This window comes from Felis catus, chromosome D1, assembly GCF_018350175.1.
Source record: "Felis catus isolate Fca126 chromosome D1, F.catus_Fca126_mat1.0, whole genome shotgun sequence".
Classification (NCBI taxonomy): domain Eukaryota; kingdom Metazoa; phylum Chordata; class Mammalia; order Carnivora; family Felidae; genus Felis; species Felis catus.
The window spans coordinates 13,451,727-13,465,527 of NC_058377.1; the positions used below are offsets into that span (position 1 = coordinate 13,451,727).

General features: G+C 44.7%; 1 protein-coding gene across 15 annotated transcripts in view; it reads right to left on the reverse strand.

Moving 5' to 3' along the window:
* CADM1 (cell adhesion molecule 1) overlaps positions 1–13,801 on the reverse strand; it is a 442,451-nt gene that overhangs the window by 326,107 nt on the left and 102,543 nt on the right. For 4 of the 15 annotated variants that reach the window (XM_003992384.6, XM_003992386.6, XM_045038339.1 and 1 more), the window contains exon 1: positions 1,751–1,915. The exons of 9 other annotated variants lie outside the window; for them this stretch is intronic. In XM_003992384.6, coding sequence (XP_003992433.1) covers positions 1,751–1,886 — 136 coding nt within the window. In that variant the 5' untranslated portion in view covers positions 1,887–1,915. Of the gene's footprint in view, positions 1–1,750; positions 1,917–13,801 lie in introns of those variants that run through there. 2 more of the 15 variants (XM_003992385.6, XM_023239124.2) reach the window with 1 other exon arrangement.

Genomic DNA, 13,801 nt, shown 5'->3' on the forward strand with positions numbered 1-13,801 from the left:
AACTCATAAATTAAGAATTCACAGAGGAAAAACACATAAACAACATCCGGAGACAAGCAGAGGCATGGAAGCAAAAATCCTCAGCTCTGGAACCGAGCAGCTGCCAGATTCCCACCCCTATACATCCCCGATAGGTTCCCCAAGCCCAGCGCCCTTGCGAGCCTGTTTCGGGGGAAAGCAACCAACCCGGCATCCCCCAAATGCAAAGCCAGCACCCCAGACATCCCCATTTCCTACAGCGTGTCTCCTGCGGTGTTTACGTAACTGTGTGTCCTCTAGCGTGTAAACAAAAGGCACAGCCCAAGCGGAGAGGCGCCCGGGAAAGGCACGGTGGCCCCAGCGCTGCGCCCGCCGCGGCCGGGGGCTCCGCAGGTGGGGGCTGAGCTCTCGGTGTCCTCCGCCACTTGTTGCTCGCGGGTCCTGCAGCTCCCAAGCTGCAAGGAGGGGCTTTGCAGGCGCGGAGCCCTGCTGCATCCCCTCCCGCACCCCAGCCCCCCGCCTTGGCCCCGTGCCTCTCGGTCCCGCTCACAGCCCGGAGCCCGCAGCCCGCGACCGGGGGCGCGGGGACGCCGCGCGGCAGCCGAGCGCGGCGGTGGCGGGAAGGGGAGGCAGGGTGCAGCGCGGCCAGCCTTTCCGCTGGGGAAGAGCTCCGGCTCCCTTTTGTTAGCAAAAGCAAACACTGCCCTCTTCTTTCCCGACCGCGCCAACGCGCCCGGCACACGGGCAGTCACACATCGTGCTCCTGTCGAGTGCTCGGCGTCTTCGGGGAAGGCGCCGGGCGTGCAGAGCCGCCCCTGGGCAAATTCCCAAGACAGCTCCGCACGCAGGGGGCGCCCGGAGGCCCGCAGGGTGCCCGCCTGGCCGCAGAGGCCGCGAACCTCCCTCCACCACCCCAGGGCTGCCGAAAAGGACCGGCAGCATGGGAACCCAGCGTCCCCACTCGCGGCGGAGGACGCCGTGGCCCAGGCGGGCTGCGGGCTCCCGGCTCCTTCCCGCAGAGGCGGCGACAGCAACCTCTCCCCCCCCCCCCCCCACTCCGCGGGGCCGGGCCTGAGGAACTTTCCCTGCCTGGAGCTGGGCCCGGGAGCCCCGCAGCCGGGCGGCTGGAGCGGGGGGAGGGGGGGCGGAGGGCAGCGATCTGGCTGGAGGGAGACACGAGGGGCGCGCGGTTCGGAGGACGGTGGAGAAAGGCAAGAGCGCGGGGACAGCAGGAGCGACCAGACAAGTCTGGAGATGTCCTGTAGATCGGTGAGAAATCACGCCGGAGGCGGCTGCTAGTCAGCCATGGGGAGGTCTAGGGGATAGAGAATTAGGGGGCCCGCTGGAAAGGTGGGGGCGAATGGGCAGCTCTGGGACGGGAGGACCTGCAAGTTACGGGGACAACAACGAGTTTGGGAGGGTCCGGAAGGTTGGGGGGTACCTTCCATCCCTCCCCTTCTCCCACATTCTCTAGCCCCCGGGCCCCCCATCCTCACTCCACTCCGCACCCCGCGCCAAGCCGGGGAGAAAAGGTGTGGGTGCAGCCATCCCTGAGGGCTCCAATTCCCACCCAGCTGGGCAAGGGAGAAGGGGATCACCGATCCCCTCTGCCCCTTCCATCTCAGCCCTGAGTTTCCTCTCCACACTCCCTCGGATTCGGATTTAGGAAGTGGGGGAAGGTTGTCATGGAAACGTTTCCCCCTTCCACGGCTATGGCTACTGGGGTGCCTTAGGAGATTTAGAGGGCCAACCGGCCGGTGCCCACACCTACCTGTGGGGATCAGTGCCGCGGCGGAGAGGAGCAACAGCAGAAGCCGGAGTCGGAGCCCGGGAGGCGCCGCCGCCGCCGCCACCGCCGCCACCGCCGCCGCACACTGGGATCCGCTCGGCAGCACAGCACTCGCCATGTCGGGCACCTGCCTCAGACTGGCGGCGGTGGCTTCCTCCGGAGCCCGAGCGGACAACTAATGAGATGCTAATGACATGCACCGGGGGCGGAGTCCGGACCGACCAATCACAGCGCCGCTAGCCCAACCCGGCTCTCGGAGGACTCGCCCCCTCCCCCACCCCGCCCCCTGGCGCTGGCGTTCGGCGGCGCGCCCGCGCCACCTAGGGGCGGGGCCAAGGGGAGGGGCGTATGCAAATATGTTTATGTTAAAATTCGTTTTCGCTTCCCCGGGATCAAGGAAAAAGTGTTCTCCTGGGCGCCTGGCGTGTGGGGGCTCGGGCTCCAGGGGGCGGGTCTCGCTTCCCGTACACCTACATTAGGAACGTATACAGCAATGGCTATAGCCGACCGACGACTGGAGAATCTCCCTAGGAGACTCCCCTGCGCGGTACACCGAGTGCATCTGGCCTGGAAACCACACGTTGCAAATTTCCGTCACTCACCTTGCACCGAAGGAATAGATCTTTGGGAAACGGGGGCTGTTCGGGAGTGGAGAGTGAGAATGCAGGTCCCCGGATTGACAAAACAATCTGGGAGAAGTGCATGCGTGCTTTGCACGTCCGGCGGAGCGGGAGAGCCCGCTCAACAACCTAGCGGTAGACTAGGGCATAGTTGGGAGAAAGGAGCCCTAGTCGGGCTCTGGGATTTTCGACTCGGTATCTTTGCGGTAGATTTTCAGGAAAGGTGGGTCGAGGAGGGCCGGCTCAGGCTCCGCAGCTTGCTGAAGGTCTCCTTCCTGGCTTTTATACTTAGCGTATTTAATACATTTGACACATATGCAATAATATATATTTACGACTGTACACATTCAACAAAAAAATCTTTTCTGTCAAGGCTTCGGGGTGGAGGGCGGAGGCGGGGGGTGTGAGGATAGGGTCTGCCATCTTCCTCCTTCGAGGCTCAAACCCACTCCCTCCTCTATGCCCCCAGTCCCTGCTAAGGCGGCTGGGGACCAACAGGTGCTCCGAGCTTCCCGTGTCTCTGGGAGAGGCTCTCCCGGCTGAAAGGATTTGCTTCTCCGTACTCGCTCTCTCTCCCCGAAATTGCCTCTGCTTTCTTTTCAACCAGGCAGCCGGCTCTCTTGTTTGTCTGCTTTTTAATTACTTATTTTCTTCCCCTCTAGAAGATCGTATGCGCTCTGACCCTCTGTTGCTCAAGCATCAAATTGAAGGACGAGCCATATTAAGTGTAAAGGTTTATAATAATTTAAGTATTCATAGAATGCAGAACAATAAGATGTAGGAAATACAATTTGCATAATAAATATCAATATCACAACAGCTAAAACAAACCATGACAAATTATCTGTGGCTAAATGACCAAGAGATTACTGAATGTAAATTGCTAAATCTGAGCTGTAGTCCAGAGGAGCTGCGCGAAATGACTTGCCTGGCCCTCTGTCCTCATCTTGCTAAAAAATAATAATAATAAATAAATAAATAAATAAATAAATAAATAAATATTACATATCAAAAAGGAAGTCAAGATCTGCCAACCCACCAAATAAGTTACACTTAAAAACAGCCTCCCATTATCCATTATGCATAAACTAATTTCAAGACTACCCTGTCTTCACAGCCCGGGATATTCTGCTCAGTAATTACAGGCAGTTCTCAGGAAGTCAGCAAAGCTCCAGCAGACAAATAGTGCTACCTGAGGCAGGAAACCATCACCACATGGTCACCAGGATAATGCCCAGTCTGCAAAGTCCTACCTATTCTTATCACTTCCAGAAGTACAGCTACCTGAACAGACCAAAGGCAGAGTCCCACCAAAATCAGGATAAAAAATTTGAGGCTATGTGTATGTTGAAAGTGATGTGTAAATTGTAAAGTAAGGTCCTTTATGCCAGGAACTCTAGCCCCCTAGCTCAGAGTAATATTTATATTTGCCACTATTATTATTATCATTATTATTATTATTATTATTATTACTACTACTACAACTACTCTTGAAATTAGTGAGTTTTTATTAAGTAGTTTGCATACAAAATCTCATTTAATACTTAGAATGATCCCCACGGCACATAGTATTATCTCCCATTTTATATTTTTTAAAACATAGTGAGAAAGATGGAGCAATTGCCCCAAGGTCAAAATCTCTAAGGTGCAGACAGAGCTTATGCAATTAACCACTATGCTATACTGTGCTCAATAAATATTTGTTAAGTGAATGAATAAACATCACATCACAATGCATGAATAATAAGCATAGGATAGCTACATTTTTAACATAAGGCAAAAATATGCCAGCAACTGAGAAGCATTTTTTTTAAATAACAAGATTGCATTACACTCCTAAGGAAAAGCATTCCTTATGAGGCTGAATCTCCAAGAGAATCTAGTTAGGCCCCAAGCCTCCCACACTAGGAACACAGTATGGGGACATTGGAAGATGTGCAGTGTTTTCATCTCCCTTCATTCTCTTGGCACATCAAATGAACACCTACTCAAATTTCCAATTGGCAAAGAACAATATGGGACATTTCTGTAGGAAATGCTAATGCTGTGTGACTTACCTCACCAGAGAAATGCAAATAGCTTTAGAAATTCCACCCAAAAAACGCCACCTGTGTCACAAGTTTAAGGAACTTGGACGTCCAACTTCCCAGGTCATCGGACGTCTTTAAGCACTGGTCTGCCTGGAAAGAACCAGAGCTGAAAATTTGGGATGAGGCTGTTGCTACCCTAAACACTAGCCACACTCCTCTCCCCCCCCTCAGCTCTTTCACACTGAAGATCTCGCCAAGCGATTTAACATATGGAACATGTGAAGAACGTATCAAATTCCCGCAGCCGCTAAGTAGAAGTTATGACTACTCTGGCTTTCTCATAGTAAAACTCGTCATTTTCTGCTTCGTGGACCAGAACTCCTCGCCAACTACAAGTTCCAACGTTTTTTCCCCTTGCTACATGGATTTAACCAATTTTGAAAGCCAGATGGTGTTTTTGCCATTTATAACTGATAATCAATTGTTTTGTGAATTTAATTTTTCAAGAAAGAACTGAAATACTTATCAGAATTACAATCTGGGGACTTCTTGTGTTAGAATAAAATTGCCAGAAGCACCGAGAGCCTAGTCCTTTTTTTTTTTCTGAAAAAACTTTAAAGAGCGAGAGGGAAAGAGACCCGATATCATTTGCCTTCCCTAAAACAGTTGAGAAATATGGAAAAGCATATATGAAAAATAAACATTAGTGGGAGATTCATGTGCTGTGGAATAATCAATAAGGACTAGTGACGTTTTGCTCTTTAAAATGCTAATTGTTTGAGTATCCACGTAGAAAAAGCAATAAAGGCAAATTATTAGGAAAAATAAAACAATGTTTAGAGTCAGCATTTGCCCTGCGACTGGATTATTTGAGTATCCACAGGAAAGTCGCTTAATCAGTTTATGGAATGAATGTTTTTGTGCCTGTTTCCTCATTCCCTCCACACCAGGTCAAATTCATATGTTGAAACCCTAACCCTTACTATGATAATATTTGTAGGCAGAGTCTTTGGGAGGTAATTAGGTCTAGATGAGGTTTGGGTTAGATGGATGCCATCCTCATGTTTTAGGAGTCGATACCAGAGCTCTCTCTCCACATACAGGCAAGAAGGAAAGACCATGTGAGCACACATCAAGAAGGCAACTAGCTACCTGCAAACCAGGAAGAGGGCTCTCACTGGAACCTAACAAGACTGGCACTGATCTTGAACTTCCAGCCTCCAGAACTGTGAGAAAATAAATGTCTGTTATTTAAGCCAGCCGGTCTCTGGTATTTTGTTATAGCAGCCAGAGCAGACTCAAATAATCCCTAAGCCTCAGCTTCCATTGTCAAAAGGTATATTAAAATTACAATAAATGTCAGCTTTTAATAGAAAGTCTTCCATAAATTAATGTTAGAATATTGGACTGGATAGAGTCTTGGTCTATCTAGTAAGCAGCTCATCTGTACTTAGATTAAGACTAAGCAGCTCATCTTTGGGGGCATCAGTCTATGAATCTTTATGAAATATAAAGCCCCCTAAATCCATACTCCTAAATGAGTAATTAACCACTTTACCCACAGGTTTATTCTCTAGAATCATAGAGTTGACAGTAAACTTGCATATCGAGAGTAGAGTATCAGTTTGAAGGAAAGATATGTGGACTTATAAACTCCACATAAACTGGGTCAAGGAGCAACCCCAATGCAAGCAGAAGGGAAATTTGCCTTGGAGACCCAAGTCACAGCTGCAATCAGATATCTAAGAATATATCTGGGTATTTGTGGTGGATCCAAATATATATTCAATAAAAGAAAAAAATGTATAGAGCACCCCGATGGAACAGTCATATATTTTTTTTATTTTTTAATGTTTATTTATTTTTGAGACAGAACACACAGGCTGAGGCTGAGGAAGGGAAGAGAGATGGAGACAGAGGGTCCGAAGCAGGCCCTGCACTGTCAGCACAGAGCTGGTTGCAGGGCTGGAACTCACAAACTGTGAGATCTTGATCAGAGCCGAAGTTGGATACCTAACTAAGTGAGCCACTCAGGTGCCCTGGGACAGTCATTGCCAAGGTCTGGGAATATAAAGGTTAATGACAAACTACCTACTGGCAAGGAACTCAGAGTATATTAGGGAAGATGGAAGACGGATTTGTCATATATGTTATACGTGATAAGTGTTTTTATAATTAGGCACACGCGGTCCTGTGTGAACAGATAAGGGACGCACCTAACTATCCCCAAGGGGCAGTTGTGAATATCTATAGAGCAGGGGAAAATTCATGCAGAGGAATGCTCAGGAACTGAGTCTTGGAAGTTGAACGAGACTCTACAGGATGGACAGGGAAACTATTGAGGGCCAGGGAAGGTATGAGTAGGGGAAAGGTCATTTGCAAGGCCCAGAAGCTTAGGAGAGCATGGCGTATATTTGGGAAATGACAAACAGAATGGCTGGTTCCCAGGCTACTGACCAATAAGTGCCAAGAGAAAACGCTGGAAACAATGTACAACCAGGGAATGCCTTGACTGACATGCTAAAAAAGTTTCAGTTGCTGATTCTAGGTAACGGGAACCAATTCAACTAGTAAGAATTCATGGTCAGGATACACACTAGAAAGATTATTCTAGTGGTATCATGGTAGAGAAAGCTTAAAATGACTCCTAGGTTCATACTTTCAGCATGTGAGAAGATGTTGGTACCGTTCCTGCAAGACAGATATCGGGGAATGGAATGGGCCTGAGTGTTTACTGTTATTTCTGGGATGGGCAATGGGAAGAAGATGATGATCTCACTTTGGAGGTGTCTGTGAAATATTCAGCCAGGCAATAAAAAACCATCAAAAACGCTGATCAGAGCTGGGAGTTAAGAGAGCACATAGGTGGAAGTTGAAGTCATGGACTTGGTAGCAGAGGGAGGGGAGGTGGGCACCTAGAGAGAATATATTGAAGGCCATTTTAAAAATAAGCCAGGAAAAATACCACACATGTACCCTAACCCCTAACCCTAAGCCTAACCAAACCTCAGCCCTAGATCTGAGAAAGTAGCTCCCTGAACACACAATAAGAAAAACTAGGAAGCAACCTCGTTGTTTTGGAGAGACCCCAAACATTTAAGAATTAATAGAATTTCTGACAATGGTGTGAAGGTAGAGATAAAAAAATAAAATAAAATGAAAATAAGCCAGGAGTACAACTATGATGAACACGAATTATTTAAGAAGTTGGTAGAGCTTGAAAAGGAGGGACATGGGGATAGGGACAGAAGAAAGAGAGCTCAACAGGGAAGAGACAGCGATTCACCATGTCAATTGCTACAAAGAGGTCAAATAAATACATTTCATAAAAACTACGAAGGGGCGCCTGGGTGGTTCAGTTGGTTAAGCATCCAATTTCAGCTCAGGTCACGATCTCGCGGTCCATGAGGTCGAGCCCCATGTTGGGTTCTGTGCTGACAGCTCAGAGCCTGGAACCTGCTTTGGATTCTGTCTCCTTCTCTCTCTGACCCTCTCCTGCTCTCTCTCTCTCTCTCTCTCTCTCTCTCACACTCTTTCTCAAAAATAAACAAACATTAAAAAATTTTTAAAAATAAAAATAAATAAAAACTATGACGACTTGCCATTCGAGATAAAATGCTGAGGACCAGAATGTGCCTGGCCTCTAACTGAGTATAAATGGTCTGATTCAAGTTTGACAAAACAAGGAAAAAGACATGTGCTAATTTTGCTTATCTTGCCAGTAGGGCAGGAAGATGTGATTTGCTAGTGATTTTCTAATATGGAAGAAACAGCTTTAGAGTTTTTCCATTTGACATTCAATTTCATTGACACTGACAGACAGCCTTAGGTTGGATAGAGGGATTGTTGCGACAGAGGCAACTCAACTAATTATCACATACAGACCTTAGTTTTTATTTTTGAACTAAAATATGATTGGTCATGAAGCTGTAAAAGTTTTTCCCACACTTTAAAAGTCATATTTTCCTGATATGATATCGTAATTGTCAGATCTAGCTTTGTGATAATTCCATAGCCGTACAGCACAACTTCCCAGGCAGCAGGATTTGAGCAAGATCCATTAAAAAACAGATATTGATATCTATAGATTTTCATAAGGCTGCAAATATAAAATAGCCATATTATGAATATGAGATTATATCACTTGCGTTGCTAAAAGATGACAATGGTAATATAACTTTTTGTAATATGGGTTGTAAACAGGACAAGTCCTGAATAGAAATTGTCTTGAAAATCCATCTTGCAGTCCCAAACAGGTGTAAATTTGGGGAGGATGGTCCCAAAAGCCCATCCTCAGGGTCTAATGAGGGCCCTGACTGAGTGTTCATGTTTGTCCTTAGGGTTTCAAACGATACTCCAATTCCTCACCCATGTTTTGAATTGGATATTCTACATTTGTTTTCTTCTCTTTTTGGGAAAAGAGGGAAACTTAGAAGTTAGAGGGCTAGCTAGAGATCTAGTTAGCCAACAGGCCCACGTTTATTCATTCTTCAAACTCTCAACTTAAGTCAACCCATTGTGTGACTGATAGCAAACACCAAACCCTAAATTTCCAAAGAAACACATGTAGTTTAGCAATGTACCTCACATTAAAGTCAACGCCTGCCTAAATCCCATTTAGCTCTTTGAAAATGCAGGGGTTTGTCAAAGGGTTCCAGAAGAGGAATATTTATTCTACTCTTTTGCAGATTTATATGGGTTTATTTATTTTTCTTTTTTAAAAGTTGTTTCAGCTCTCCAAGAATACCCTTCTGTCAGCTAGCAGGAACCCCACGTGGGGCTTTGAATATCTTCTTTTACCTGTCCCTAGACTGTGAAGAACTCAAGTTCAGTTTGTTTAAAGACCGTGTTTTGAAGAAAAGCGAGGCTTAATTTCAGTCTTTCATGTTCGTTGACAGCATTGTCACTCGCTAAGCTATTTCTCTAAGACTTTCGTTACAGTACTAATATCTCTCTATATATTTTATTTATGTGGCTTGGTCTGTGATGAATAACACATTTATGCAAAAATCTCAATATATCCACAAGATGCCAATACACAGAGCGGCAAACTCTTCCTGCGCTGCAGTTAATAAAATGCAGTAAATAGCATATAGTTTCAGAGGCAATTAGTACAGTTCATGACTTCAATTACAAAAAAAAAAAGCCCTTATGATTTCTAATAATTGTTATTTATCTTTCATCTAAAGTGTTCCTCTTGTCGGTGTCAGCTTTGGCCCAGAAATAGCATTGCCGGTGGGGAAAGCATACAGCCACAGCTCGCCCCGATAGGATGAGGAGGAGAAACAGGAGATCAGGACCCTTGAGCCTACTACTTCTCTTGAAGAGCTACTCCATGGGACTATGGATTGATCTTGTTCTGCTGTGCTATCCACTCGCGCCCTCCCACCGAAGTCAATTACCCGGCTTCTCAGTTCATAGAGCCAACCTGAGGAGAACATTTTGCTGGCTAACACAGAGGAGGAGAAAATCTCGTGAAGTCATTCCAAACTTAGGAAAGGATACCAGGTCCAAGTTCGGAAGGTCTCTGGCATATTAGTCTCCTGCAGAGGCACTGTGGAAATCAAGAGCATCTTCACCTCAGATGCCACCAACTCACTTCATCTGATTCCATTCTTGGGTGGACGTGAAACAAGCCCAGAGAAGGGAGGGTCCCCAGTCCTTTGCCCAGCCCTCCATCTCCAGGCAATGCCGGTGGGTCCGTGTTCTGCTCCCAAAGGATCTCTCAAGACAGCTAACACTCCAGAGACCCTAGAAACCTCATACCTGATACTTAAAGTACTCTGGCCCCTCTTCTCAAATTTACAAAGCAACCATCACCCTTGTATTCGGGGAAGCCATGTTATGCGGGTACATGACATATGCTCAGCATCTACTGCAAAGAGAATTTCTGATTTACAATTTACAAAATGATCTCTTCCACCCTCTGGGTTTGCACTGTGGCTCATCCAGGGGCTTTTACTCAATATGTGTTCTGTTAGGAAGATGACAGAGAAAAAAATAAAAAGTCTTGCGCTAATAAAACAGTCTTTTGATTTAGAACAAATCCTATTGAGGACCTAAGGACATGTCATCACGGTACCATCACTTCTTCATTATCTGATTCTTCTCCCAATTGGCATCCCTGACAGAGAGCCATATTCTCTCAAAACCAATGATATGGGGGTATTTGGAATAAACAGAAGAGCTCCTAGTCCATGAATATCTCAGATTGCTATGGGTTGTGACTTTTAAAGCCAGTTCCTAGGAACTCAGCCTTTTTATCTTCAAATGTTCAAAATTAATTTGCCGAACCATACAGATGGGCTCTCTCCTCTCACTAAACCTGTCTTTAAAATCACTGAGGTTTAGGCTGCACTTTCCAGGTGGAAGCAGAGGGGAGGTTTTTTCTAGTGTTTCCTCCTTCTTGTTTTTTTAACTATGTCATTGATTTATTTATTTTGAATAATTGAGAAAAGAGATCTGTTTTGCAGAGGGCAAGAGGGCTGTAGCTAATGCACAAACATCGAGTATACAAAAGTAGCTCAACTCAATTATCTGGGGTCTGGGGAGACTTCAACCTACCCATTTCTGTTTCTCAGAAGCAGGCTAAAAAATCACCCAAATGGAACTGGTTTGCTGAATCAGGTTACAATGGCCAATTCCATATTCTCATTATTTTCAAAAGATTGCTCCTCTGCTCCGAAAGGCATCGCAAATAAACACGAAAAAGAGAAGAGAAAACTCACCTTCTCCCTGGAAAAAGCTCAACCTTAGGGATACGGTAGCGCTCTTGCTCCCTGGTGTTTCCACAAAGGCACAAACTCAGAATCACTGAAAGGACATGGGGACAACAACCTAGAAGCCACATTAGGGAAACTCTACTCACTGCTAAATAGTCTTTTTATGTAAGGTATTTACAGGAATTTTTAGGGCTCTTACCCCCCATAACATGTATCATTTTCAGACACTTTGTATTTCAGTTAAACCCTCTACTCTTGAAGGAATTGTCATTTTCCTGAAGGTGAGTTGCCCATCCTGTTGACGTTTGTTTATTAAGGTCCAAAGGCAAAAGGGAGAACAGGAGGCACTATGTGCCAGGATTGGGCCAGTTTGCTTTCCATGCAAATGTCTTCTTTTTTAGAAGCTCTCCTTTTTTTTTCCCCCTCCACGGATAAGCATATCACACAAAGGCCCTTCTGGCAGAAAAAAACTGAAATAGACTTATTTTGATCCTAAAAAGGGCTAAGGGGACATTATTTAAATTTTTGCTGAGGTGATCAGATCGTCAAATTACTTCACTGGTAACAGGAATACTACAGAGAAAATCTGTATTCAAATGCTTTATTACTATTTTTCTTTGGTACATTTGAAATGCATTTTGGAAACCATCAATAAAATGAAAAGGCAACCTACCGGACGGGAGAAGATATTTGCAAATCATACTCCAGTAAAGGGTGAATATGCAAAATATATAAAGCATTTATATGACTGAACAACAACAACAACAAAACAATTAAAAAAATGGGCAGAGGACTTGGATAGACATTTCTCCAAAGAAGCCATACGGATGGCCGACACATGAAAAGATGCTCAAGCTCACTCATCATCAGGGAAATGCAAATCAAAATCACAACGAGATAGCACCTCACACCTATCAGATTGGCTAGTATCAAAAAGACAAAAAAATAACAAGCGTTAGCAAGGATGTGGAGAAAAGGGAACCCTCATATACTGTTGGTGGGAACATAAATTGGTGCGGCCACCGTGGCAAACCAGTATGGAGACTACTCAAAAAATTAAAACTAGAACTACCATATGACCCAGCGATTGCACATCTGGCTATTTATCCAAAGAAAATAAAAGCGCCAATTCAAAGAGATAAAAGCACCCTTACATTCATCGTAGCATTATTTGCAATAGTCAAGATATGGGAGCAACCTAAGTGTCCATCAACAGATGAATGGATAAAGAAGAAGTGGCATGTGTATACAATGGAATATTACTCAGTTATAAAAAAAGAATGAAATCTTGCCATTGGTGACAACATGGATGAACCCAGAGGGTATTATGCTGAGTGAAATAAGTCAGACAGAGAAAGACAAATACTGTGTGATTTCACTTGCGTGTGGAATCTAAAAAACAAAATGAACACACAAAATGAAATAGAAACTGACACATAGATACGGGAAATAAACTGTGGATTACAAGAAGGAGGAAGGATGGGAGTGGGTGGGTGAAATACGTGAAGGGGATTAAGAGGTACAAGCTCCAATTATAAAATAAATAAATCATGGGTAGGCAATGTAAGCATAGGGAACGTGGTCGATAAGATGGTAATAACTTTGTGTGGTTGCAGATGGTAACTAGACTTATCATGAGGATCATTTTATAATGTATAAACATATCGAATCACTAGGATGTACACCTGAAACTAATAGGATATTGTATGCCAGTTATTTTAGTAAAAAAAAATGCATTTTGACAAAGGTATACAAATTTTAATCAGAGCTGAGAAGTATGGAATAAGAGAGAAGCATCAATATTTCCCTCAAGGTTTAAGATAGTTTTTCCTAATATCTCTCTCCAGGAAGCTCAAATGTTGAATGGACCTGCCTTCATCTTCCTTTACAATTGCTTTCCTGGGTATTTTAAAATTAATCAGTCAAGCAAATATTTATTGACCAATATACTATGTTCGGCACTAAGAAAGATACAAAGCCATACAAGACATGATCTCTTGTCTCAAAGAATTTATAATTGAGTTAAAAAGGCAAGATCTGTGAAAAGTTAACTAGTAGCTCAAGGCAGTATGTGGGAAGCATCTAATACGTAGGGGGAAAGCTAGGCAAATATATTAAAATCTGTTAAATCATTCCTTATTGTACAGATATAGGTACTTCGAGAATCAGTTTGTGTCCCTTATGCAAGTAAAACTAAAAGAGTTTATATAACATAATTGACTATAAATACAACCAAATTTCAAAAAGCGTTAGTACATTTACACATCCAAATGATACGCCTGCTAATATTGGTGCTGTTCCCCTGACTTGCCAAACTGAGGGGGGAACATAATCAGAAACTGGATGCAAAATTTGCATATAATTTCAGTTCCTATAACAAGGCTCCTTCTCCCTTCCTGCTCTGTTCTCACTTCTTTGTTGCCACTCAAGAGCCTGAAGGACACGGTAGTAGGCCGATTAATGGCCCCCCAAATAGCCAAGTCCATCCAGTCTCCAGAAGTTGTGAAAGTTCCTTATATGGAAAAGTGGTCTTTGCTGCAGACGAATGAAGGCAAGGGTCTTGAGATGGGAGATTATCCAGGTGGGCCTTAACTGCAGTCACAATTACCTTCATAAGATCGAGCTAGAGGAGGATCTGACATACACACAGAAGAGGCGATG